The sequence below is a fragment of the Oxyura jamaicensis genome, chromosome 4, assembly GCF_011077185.1.
Source record: "Oxyura jamaicensis isolate SHBP4307 breed ruddy duck chromosome 4, BPBGC_Ojam_1.0, whole genome shotgun sequence".
Lineage (NCBI taxonomy): Eukaryota > Metazoa > Chordata > Aves > Anseriformes > Anatidae > Oxyura > Oxyura jamaicensis.
Genome location: NC_048896.1, coordinates 53,612,847 through 53,625,041, shown reverse-complemented (window position 1 = coordinate 53,625,041; position 12,195 = coordinate 53,612,847). Strand labels below are relative to the sequence as shown.

Here is a 12,195-nt window from a genome sequence, read left to right as displayed (position 1 = left end):
GATGTAAAATGAAACAGGAAGGTTAAAACCTACTGCAGACAGACAAGGTAAATGCAGTGAAAAAAATGAGGTAACCTACTTCCTGAAGTATTGATATTGAAGATGAAATAAAACTAAATGAAACATGGGCACTGAAAAATCACTTGTACAAGATATTGCACTAGAATTGTCATTGACTACTTATGCTTTTTGCCCTGCTTGTTTGAAAAACTGTTCTTAGACTTGTTCATGTTTTACTGTTTGCTAGATTCAATCTTGTTTTGCTCACCTGAGAGATTAACCTGTCAAAATCACCTTGAATTCCATACAAGAATATTTATATATATATTTTAATACTGCATGACACTTTTGTTTTCAATCTCCAGTCTTTCAAAACTGTTTATTAAGTTTTGTGCTTACCTGAATGTTTTCTATACTGAACTGTATTGGTTGGCATGTACAATTCCAGTAATTCCCCTCTGATCTTATGTCAAAACTGGGAAAGAGTTGCTTTTATTAAACTTAGAATCACAAAATAACTTATGTTGGAATGTATCTCTGGAGTTCTCAATTCAGCCCCCTGCTTGCAGCAGGGCTAATGCCTGGAGCAATGCTGGAGGCTTGCTGCTCAGTGCTTTGCCCAGTCAAAGTTTAGAGATCACCAAAGATGGAGACTCCAGAGTCGCTGTGAGCACTGGTGCAGCTATCCCACCATTTCATTACGAAATTTCTTTCTTGCAGTCCTTTTCCTGACTAGATTCTAGTATCAGTGTCAGTATAATTCTGCAGGCATCTACTTCAAGTCTTGCAAAACAAAACTCACAACTGGTCTCAAATTCTGGAAGCTGCTCCTAGCTGAAGTATCAAGACTACTAGCAATGTACATACACTTTTATTTCCAAGTGGGATTGACTTCCCTGTCCAATAAACCCTCCCCCCAACTGATTTCTTCAAAAGACGGAAAGCTAGTTCTGTGTTCAAACTTTTAGGTCTGCATTTTCCCAGAAGAACTGAACTCTTTAAAGTTCATGTTTTCAGTTAGCTTTAGCTACAGATACTTTTTTTCTGTGGTAATTCTTTAATGTTCCAGGTCATAGTGGAAACGCTTTCAACAAGGAAAATGGGTCTGGCAATATATTTTCAACCACATGCAGTGAACTGCCAGGTCCTTGGGGGTGGGTGGTGGTGGCAAACAACAAAAAAATGAACAAACAAAAAACCCACTCACAAACAATCTTCCTGCTTTGGGACCACATCTTATATGCATTAATTATTTAGGAATTCTTATACAAAAGCAAAAATGTTAAAGATGGACAGAGACAAAGCATCTTCTCCAAGAAGTAAACACTTAAAAACGCTTCAGGAGATTGAGTGGTAAGTTATTTTTTTGTTCATTCTTTTTTTTTGTTTGTTTGTTTTTCCTTCAAGAGCATCCATATCCTATTGATTGTGTCTCATTTTTACCTCTAGGAAAAATACCTTCTGGGATGAGCACACGATGCGACTGCAGTTTGACTGCCTGTGTATTCATTTACGTTATGACTTTACTGTCTTGGAATAAACACTAGGCGAATGGAACAGAAATTAAATTATACTCATCAAAGGCAAAGCACTAAAACACAAACTTAAAATATGAAGGAACACACATACTCAGAAGGAATGGTTCCTTGGTTGATCCTTCTTTTTCTCTGAATGTATCATAAAAGAAGTTATGTTTCATTACTGAAAAAACATTTTGGCTTCTTTCATGATTGCAAAGAAGGGTAATTAAGACTGTCAAGAAAACTCATTGAACAGCTGTATATTCTTAACAAAAGCACTATTATATGACTGCTCTGAAAAAAACTGGCAATTTAAACATTCACATTTCCTTGAAGCTAGATATTTTTCCAAGCTCCAGTAGATACCAAAAATGTTTTTTCTATAAATCTTGGTAGTGTATCAGTCATATTTCAAGCCAGCAAGTTGTTCCCAGTTTGTGAATGCATCTATATACTTAAGAAGGGGATGGTGGTAACATAGCTTTGCCAATTGAAAACTGAGTCATTGAAAAATCTTTTTAGCTTCTTCTTAAACTGGGATTAGCTGAAATTTTCTTAGCCCCAAAACCAAATAAAGAAGAGTAATCCTTCAAGTTTTCATTGAAAAGGAGCATTAAGGAATACTTACTCATCAAATATCAGGTCTGGAGCAAAGTAGAGGAACTGGCTGTTTGTATGTTTATATGATCTCCAACTCAAGGCAAACGATGACAGACACATCCACGAATACTGAATTAAAGTAATTTGGTCCTCGAGAGGCAAGTTTCTAAATCCTAGAGATCAAACCAGAAAATACCCATGAACTATGTTGTCCTTTATAAGGGTTGGTGAAACCAGCACTGAAAATACATCACTTGGTATTTTTCTAGTATTGAAGTCATGAACAAGAGCAACACTCCTCCAAAGTACATTTCTGAAAAAACGAAAACGTAATTTTTGATTCCAGTGACAAAACATGTTTTCTTCTTAAGAGGCTATTATTCAAAATGAAACCTTTTAAAATACCATTCACAAACATATGAAACAAACATTACGTAAATCAAAAAAAAAAATCAACAATATTCTCTTAGATGTTCATGTCATTCCCCCCATGAGGGCTTAGGGCTTTCAACCCAGCCCACAGACTAAAGATGCAATTTGTCAGGCAAATAGTTCATTAATCTAGAAGACTTAATGGAAATTTCACCAAATACCTCATGGTCCTACCTGGAAGTATCTTTGCCCACTTTACCACCTGAATCATCTGCTTGCCAGCCAGGCGGTTTAAGGTGGAAAGCAGGTACTCTGCTGTGTCTGGTTTTGAACTGTCATATCCCGCATACACAATCTCCGGTTCAATGTTTTCAAGGATCTTAACAGGAGAGGGAGTAAGTGCTGGTGAGATAGCAGACATGTGGGGGACAAGTGCTGTGTTTACAGAGGGCTCAGTTACTGGAGCGATGTACGTCGTCCCTTCCTCGGGGCTTTGGGGTGGCGGCTGCTGCCGCTGCTGTGGCTGTTCCTCGTGCATCCCTTTCAATTTCCCCAGCTTTTTGGACTTTCGGGCTGTGAAGATAAGCAGCACAAAAAACAAGTCAGTGTAGAAACTATGAAAAGCCAGCATAAACCTGGCTTGACAGGAAATCAAAGCAGAAGTAGCATCTCAAAAGTTTGCAAGTGAAACGTGCACAGAAATCACCTGAACCTTAGAAAATACCTCACTGCCTGCAGCACTGTTACACTGGAAACAGGAACAGAAGAAACATTTAAATTCTTTTTGTTATTGTTGCTTTAGTGTGCATCTACAAGTGTCAATGTCCAGTAACCTGCATTTCTGTCCGTCTCTACATAGATATGCATAAAGTATCCCAGGTACTGCAGTAGGTGCTGATTAAACATTTCAGAAGTTTATTTGTACTATAGCTTAGATGAATCACTTATCACCTGCAGGTTTGCAATTCATGTTCTGCATTGCATTTGCTAATCAAAAGAAACCTCCTTTTCAATGCCTAAAATTAGCAGACCTGGAGCTTTCCTAAGCTTTTGAGTCCTTGTACACACCCTGGCTGCGCCTCAACTCGAAATGCAGTCAATCCATTTTGAACAACCTAATCTAGTCAAATCCCTTTGACTTTGCTGCTTTGATACTTTCTTAAGATCCTCGTCCTCTCTCTTGGCTAGTTCTGAAACAATGCTACAAATTTGCACCCAGTTAGACAAAAACAAGGAACCTCACGCAACTCTTCTCCCTCACTGCTATCAACATTTTTCTTAATGATTTTAGCCTTCATATTTATTTTTATTTATTTATAATTATTTTTCTCCTTTAAAGCTATACCTCCCTACTTTTCTTTGCTGAGTATTCTTGGAAGACAACTCCAGCATGCTTCCACTCCTGGCTGATGCTGGCCGTACCCTGCAGGTTGCCTTACCAACATTGCCACATGAAGCACAGATATCTAAGTAGGCAGAAAGTCCTGCTCCCAACCCAGACAAGTTATCCTACAGTGTGAGAAAAGAATAGGAAATAAAAGAATAAAAGTAAGAGTAAAGTAAAAAAAAAAAAAAAAGGGGGGGGGGGGAGGAGGAGTCCATCACCCGGTTCCTTCCAATCGCTCATCGACTGTTCTTAATTTTTTGAAATTTTTGAAGTCTGAGCAGTATTTCACACTGATTTCTATAGATAGTTAAAATATTTATTCATTTTATGTTCTGAACGTATTTTAGGTTAAACTTTTGTCCAGATAAAAATATATTTCTGCACAATGCTTCTCTCCTGCTCAGTGTACAATATATCCAGCAGAGGCAGTGCAGGCTTGCTTCACATCACCCACCCTGTTCCATTTGCTCCTTCAGCGTCATGGTTTCAACCTGCAAGCAGTGTCAACCCCAGAGGCTAAGCTCGCCTTAGCTGCATTATGTGACACTGCAACAAACTCCCTTTTTGACTTTGGCTGGTTTTCCATGCCCAGAGCTCACATCTGGAGAAACAGGAATTGACAGCAGGGATATACGCTGAGGAAGAGAATCTCCCAGCAGGGGTGCTCCTTTTATCTCTGCTCCCAGCACCAACCAGAAGGAGAGAGACGGTGCCCTGCCCAGCAGCACAGCTTGGAGTCTTGGGGCAGACAGGATCCCTGTGATTGTGTGATTTGCCTCGAAACCAGCACAGGTCATACACATCAGTTCCACATTAAACACAGTGCAATGCAGAGACAGCCTCTCATTTAAAACCCTATGTAAAGTATCAGTTAACTGAAAGCTTTCCCTGTACATTCAGATGGACTGAACATGGAGCAATGACGAGGAAATGTTAAGAAAAATAATCTTTAAAGTCAATAAATAATGAATTAAATATAAATGATCGCAGCTCTTTCAGAGTAAGTTCTCTCAAATACATTCTTTCTTATCTATTTGTACACAGCTAAAACTCTTGTCTGGACTCTTAAATCCTTCTGTCTTAACTATTACAACATCCCTTTTGCTGGCATCAGTAAATACAAGTTTATCTCAGTCTTTCTTAAAACACCCATCTTAGTCCATCCCTTGTCCCAAGTCCATCTTCTCTTTTTCCCCTCCATCATCAATTCCTATGCCTCTTCCCTTCAATATAGCTCCTTTACTGCAGTCTCAGGATCCTTTCTGAGCAGCCTCCACCTCGCCTCACCTCTCTGCTCCATTATTGAAATGTTTACTTCCACTCCAGCTCAGCGCCCCGTGCTGCTCCCTCCTGGTAAGTGTTCAAAGCAAGCGCTCCCTGCTGCTTCTCACGGTGCCCCAGATTCCCCACAAAGACCCACAGAACTCAGTACCCTTTTACAAACTCTTCAAAACCCAGAATTTAAGAAAAACCTCCTGAACATCAGCACTGCTGTTGTCCTGAAACTACTGCTGGTGCCGGGGGCCATTAGTGCTTGACTGTTTCCTTGAAACTGGGGCTGCCTGCCCAGACCCACCGGCTGTGCCTGAGCTCGATGTGCTGCGAGGCAGGATACAGACGCCCAGCGCTCAGGACAATGCACACCCAAGCGCAACAATAGCCTGTTGTTTCCAACACTTCCTTACCGGCACAGTACCTTGAACTCTGAGGAGCTGGCTCATCCCAAGATCCAAAAGAAAAGCTTGTTTGTTAGGGAAAACCCAAGAGACCGCTACATAAAACAGCAGTGTTCCCACTCAGACGCAGGATCTTGAGGGTGCCCTGTCAAACAGGTGCTCTTTCACTGTCATCGTCAAAACATGAACACAATCCTTTTCTGCTGCAGGAGTTATTGAATCCAGCAGGAAGTGCAAAATCTGAACATCAGTTTGGTGTCATTTCCATCATACAATGAGGGAAGGTTTCTCCTGGCTGATTTCAGCATCGACACAGCCAGGAGATCTGCAGAGATCATCAGAGATCTTCATGTAACTTTCATAACTTCTCCTTCAGTGAGCTGAACACCATTTCATTAACTCGTCTACAGCATGTATTTCTGTTTTCAATAATTTCTTAATTTATCTATGCCTGCAAATATCCAGACCAACTGGTGTGGGTTGAATTTTTTAATAAAAGGATTAGATATGCAAATAAAAATGTGCTAGCGCTAATAAAATTTAATTTAAAATTCTGTTGTTCAACTATGCACATATACTTTACAAAAACTTCCTAATTATCTGAAGTATTAGCACGGATTACATAGAGAAACACTGGAGTAACTATCATTGAAGGTTATAAGGAAGAGGTGAGACAAATGTCTGTCAGGAGAGGTTTCACTAAAACTGCTTCTGTCTCAAGAGACAGGACAGATGAGAAGACCCTTCAGCCTCCCTTCCAATCCTATTTCTTACTTTTCTATTACTAAGCTCTTAAAAAAGCTCATTCAAACAATGAAACATGACTGAAGGATTTTTCATCCTCTGGTGCATCAAGTTACGTGGATGCTGACATCCATTCTTCAAGATGTAATTTCCGTTCTTAGTACCCAAAAAGCCATTTTACAAAGCTGCAGCTGATCAGACATTTTGTTAAAAAGGCTTTTTCCTCACTCTGCAAAATAAAACGGGGGGAGTTACAGACAGGCGATGCAGACAACCATGTTAAATTTAATTCTGAAAAGTAAGTGAAAATGCTGTTGTTCCCCATTTGGTGCAGTTGCACCTACAGGATGACGTACTGGTGAAATCACTGTGAGCGTTAAATATAGTTCACATTTATCTTAGAAAGGCAAAGCTGAACTTCCACATTTTTCAAAAAAAAAAAAAATATATATATATATCTCCAAAGCAAAGCAACGATGGCCAAGTTCAGCAGAACACTTGACGATGAGTTACCAGAGTTATTGGCCACTGAAAAGAGAGTTTAAAAATAAGCCCGAAGGAGTGAATAGAGATTAATGTTTGCTGTTGTTATTCATTAAATTTTATCAGGCACTATGTTTTTTTTCTGTTATCAAAACAGGACTAAAAATAAAGAACTTTACATATCTTTCATGTTTGCAGAGGCAAAAACATGCATCCTCACTCTAACTATACCAGAATAAGAAACGCATTGGCTTACCAACTCTATCAAGTATCTAGCGACACAGATAACTGATTACATATTTATTAAAACAGAATTTTCTATGTTCTATTCCCTAGGAGTTTTTCATTAAAAGAAAAAAGAAATAGCATTCTTCCATGTATAATACTGGCATAAAAATGTGTTTTAGTTTCATTTTCTTCCATTATAATGCCTTTAAAATGAAGCTGAGAAAAACATTACTGTTTGACAGTCATGTTTACAGTGAAGAAAACTGTATTTTTCATTTGGCTTCACGCCAGCACTCTAGCTCAACTGGTTTGGTAACTCCCACAGAAACCAACAAGTAAAGATTAAATACAAGCGCAGAGAAGTACGTACTCCGAGCCTGTCTCGTGAAAGTGTTTTTCACATTTGCTCTCTAATTGGAATACCAACTAGAAAACCAACAAAGCCACCCCTGAATCAGAGGGGAAAAGCCACACTCATCAGGACTTGTGTGCAGAGACGTCTGAGAAGTTGCAGGGTCTCCGTGCAGAACAGGGATGGGGCATTCACACTGCAGAGAGGAAGCCTGTCAAGTACTTGGGGTTGGGATAAGACCTTCACTGGGATGGCAGCGCTGCCAGTGACTTCTTGACCCTTCTGTCCAGCATTACTGCAGCCATGATATCATAACCCCTTTGTTTTTAAGTAATCTGAGCTGGAGTAACAGCTGAAGAAAAACAAACAGTAGTGAAAGACTCACTGCAGGTGTACCTGAGGTTAACACCTTAAATATCTGACACATTTTTTGTTAAGTATTTTAGGAGGTCTTGCACATTACACTGAAAACAAACATTGAAGTAAGGTGAAGCAGCTGAAAGGTCATGAAGTTGCACTTTGAACAGGCATGTCCAACAGACCTTCCCTGTAACAGTAAATTGTAGTATAACAGAGAAATAAATAAGCAACAGGTCGGACTGGAAATAACACACTCTGTTCCCCTGGAAGGAATAGGCAAACGTTTACCTGGATTTCATGAGCAGGCCTTTGCCCAACTTTGCCCAAGTCCAAAGGAAAGCCTTCAAAGTCTGAAAAGCCATCTGTTGTTCCATGTGCTCTGAAACCTGAGTGAGAGCACGCCTCACCTCGAGCATCGGTCCCACCTGCCTCCAAAGGGCCAGTGGTGCTCCCACAGAGGTACTGAGGAAGCCAGACACTGTACAAAAGTCACTGTAGCACAGTCTTAGGCACTGGTAAGACTGTAAGGGAGATGGATATCTTACTGCTGTCTCAAGACTTACAATCCAGCAAAAAGACTGGGCTTAAGCATTTGAAAACGGCTATTGTCCAGGGACTGGGGTGGATTCAGATTTGGACAGCTGGCTCCTGAGCATTGACCCTTCAGACTACTGTCAGAAAGTCAAAGCTGGGAGTCCTATGGTTTTATGATTGTGAGTTTTCAGGTGATCAGTTAAACATTCGGCAGTCTTCTGGTCATCTACAGCATTTATGCAGCTGCATAACAGGAGATTAACTGGATATTAACCTATTGTAAATTATTTTCTGAATAATATTGATGCGAACATCAGCTACAAATTCACAGCATTCCCAATTTTAAGAGGTTAAGTCTGAGGTTTCAGGTTAGTTACAAGACTGCTAAGCTACTACATGACACCACGGTAAACTTACATGTGCTATAGAAGTTGGGTTTAGAGGGAGCTAATCTATTCCCTCTATCCCCAGGGAGTAAATGTGAATTAAATCTGGAACTCCGAAGAGCCCCAAATCTGGTAACTACTCATCATAGGCTCAAAATTAGTGTTGTTGGTAAAGAAATGGGATCCAACAACGTCAAAGAACAAAATGCTATCAATAGTAGATTTAAAAAAAAAAAAAAAAAGTTATAACTCAGCAGTTTTTTAACAGGGTAGTATCTTGGTTGCAGAATTGTAGTAGTGCTTAAATTTAGAAAACAATCTAAAATGATCTTTAATTTCAAACTGGTATCCAGAGCGCTAAAGCAAAACCAGAAGTTAAAAAATAAAATAATAATAAAAAATCATCTATAGTTCTGTGTAGGTATATGTGAATTACAATGCTTGCAACTGATAATTCCCGGGAACCAGATTTTTTTCTTTAAGAGATGATATTCAGATCCTACCTTTTGCCTATCAAAAAATAATTGGTATTTGTAAAGCTGAAGTCATGATACAGACAACTAAGCCAGAGACTTATTTATCATTTCTAAAGCTCTGCCAGAGCCAGGACCAAACTGATCCTGACCCAACTGATCTTAATTTCATCCGTGTTGTAAAACACATTTGAGTCAGTAAGTGATACCAAGAACACATTACAAGACCATATGCTACCTCTGGTGGAAAGCAGAGAACATCAGCAGAAGGAAATGGGAAACCAAAAAGGACATGAAAGGACACAGCACAGAAAAAAGATGGTTTAAGAAAAATAAAATAAAAAGAGGTAAAGGAGAAGAAAACCCAGCAATTTTAGTAAATAGATATTTTAGTAAATAGATGTAAAAGACAAATGGAAAAAATGCATTAGATGCACTTCAAACAGTGTAAGAGATCCTTTTTTTCCTGGTACAATTTGTGATTATTTCCAAGTAATACCACTTGCATAGTACTACCAGTGATCTGGGCAGTCTGAGGACAGAAAAGACGCTGCAGTCAAAACGCACTTTGAGTATCACCAAAATCCTCCTCCTCACTCAAGCCCATCGTCTGTGACTGACTGCCTTTGCCTGAGCCTGCTCCGCACACCTTGCCAGCAGTACCTGCATTTCACAGGCTTGAGCTCCTCCACCAGGTCCCTGCTTCACTGCTCAAGCTCTGCACTTGAGCTACCACCACTGCCTCCTTCCCAGCCTCAACAGCCATCCTGCTTTGTCCCATTGCCCCCACACCAAATGTCTCAGAGCTTTCCTGCACACCCCTCCCCTGCCGCCTGCTTCTCCCCTCCGAACACAGCCTTGGGTGCTGCTCTGTACCAGCCACCAAAGGATCAAGCTGCTGAGTCTCCTTTGATGCAGCTGCAACAGCTTTTGGGAAGACTTTCCTGAGCCCTCACCAAGCATACGCACTTCATCACTTGCTTCCACCTTTGCACAGATAAATGCGCCAACAAAATGCCACTTTTTCCTCCTTTTAAACTTTCCATCATGTTTGTCTGGTGCCTTTGCCTCACTTGCTTCAGCGAGCTGACATCTGTTCTCATTAGCTATTTTACTGCTACCACAAATAGTGTGTCCCTTCCCCCAGTCTGCTGTATCTTGACATATATGAAAATTTTGAGCTATCTTGGTACAGACATATTTTTCACTTAAGTGTCTAGCACAATGGGTAAGAGATTTAGTTGAGCAAATTCTAGATAATAATATAGACGTTATATATATATATACACACACACACGGAATAAAGTGAAAAGCAATAATCCAAACAAGATTGTACAGTATTAGTCCTACAAAAACTGCGTTCAGGCATACACATTTTATTCTTCAGGAAACAAAGAAGGGAATAACAAGGACAGGATCTTACAGCTTCCTTAAACTGATTACCCACTTTGGAAAGCAAACTATTGCTTTTTAGTAGAGCTGTGGTTGATGAAGAACCTCTAAATGTGAACCTGAGTGTTTTCTTGAGCGTAAGAGGATTTGTACCTGGGTACAAAACTTGGAGACTCGCATGCCCAAGAGGATGAGTCACCAGTTTGACTGGGCAGACCAAGGGGAGAAAGCAAATAGAAAACAACGGCAGCAGGGGACAAGTTGTACAGGGACTGAAAAGAAGAACCCAAAATTACTTAAATTTGTCATGTATGACAGTAGCAAACAGACATTGCACTTGCAAAGCAGTGTTTCTGCAACAGCATTTAAGATACACTGAACGGACCACACAGTTTATCTAAATATACAAAGAAAGGAAGACTGTAGCTGGTGAGAAAGAAGATAAAGGTCCCACCTTTACAGAGCAAAATAAATTTTAGAAGTTGTTTCTGACAGCTCTGTCCCTGAGGAGATAGAATGTGATAGAAAACTGCATCACATGCTGTGAGCCTGAGGAATCAGTATACAGGTAGAATTTTTAATTTAAGTAACAAAGCTATGAAAAAATCCGAGTATCTTTCTTATCCTCCACCAGCAGAAGCATGCTTTTAGTGGAGAATAAGATCAGAGCCAATGACTGAATTCAGCAGAATGAAACGGTAGGCATAAAGGAAATAATGACATAGTTTGGCATTGCCAACACCATTCACAACTGCTTACTAATTAATAAGTAACACTTTAATCTGACAGGAGTGGACAGCTTAAAGACAAGGAATAAACGTGCATGAAGACTGATCTATGGCTATGTCACATTTTATTTGCCTTTGGCCAGACAAAAACATCCAAGCACATCTATAAGTGCCAGCCACTCTTGCTTTTAGTTCACACTCAGTATACCCAAAAGGGAGGTAAAGTACAAGCAAAAGGAAAAGCTCCTAAAGTACTTTTTAATCTACATAATTATACATTTTTTTCACTGTGTTCATTTAAACATATTTTCATTCTTTATTCTAGTTTGATTTAAAATACTAATAAAACTATCTGTAACTAAATATATATTTACTGCTTCTTACTTTGCTTGCTTATATGCCAGTTCCAGAAATGCTTGCATTTTGCCTCCTTTGGAACAGATTCCAACATACAGCAGGGTGTAATGCTGCCCCACTACAACGTTGCAGAGCACAGAGACAATGCATGGGAAGCAGTTTATCCTCTTGCTTTGAGCAGGATCATCAACTATACTCTGCTCAGCCCACTATGTTATTAATCTCCAACAAAGGCAATCTCACAATATCCCGCATCTTTCTCCAACATTTAACTACTCAGTTTTTCCCCAACATCTCTTATTCCAAATCATTATTTTTTTCTGTACTGAAGTTAATTTCTCTTCATCATCCCCCCAGTGGCCATAAAAAACAAATTATCTTTCCTGTCCCATCCTTTATACCACTTTTTGAATTGAAAGTCTGAATATGTTTCTCTCTTCTACACTAACTTAAATTGTTTCCTCAACTTTTCTTTACAAATATATATATATTTTTTTCCTAAGCTTCTTATTATCTGTGTTCCTTGTGCTGTCTCTAGACTGTATACACCTTTCTCTAGACACAACATAGGAAATTTCGTGAACAACTGGCTGATGGGTTGAG

At 39.6% G+C, this 12,195-nt stretch overlaps 1 protein-coding gene across 1 annotated transcript in view; it reads right to left on the bottom strand.

Annotated features, from left to right (window-relative positions):
* Positions 1–12,195, bottom strand: part of NR3C2 (nuclear receptor subfamily 3 group C member 2) — a 202,192-nt gene that overhangs the window by 34,247 nt on the left and 155,750 nt on the right. Inside the window, exons 4-5 of the mRNA XM_035323874.1 lie at positions 2,727–3,065; positions 2,149–2,293 (exon numbers count right to left, since the gene is read on the bottom strand). Coding sequence (XP_035179765.1) covers positions 2,149–2,293; positions 2,727–3,065 — 484 coding nt within the window. The remainder of the gene's footprint in view (positions 1–2,148; positions 2,294–2,726; positions 3,066–12,195) is intronic.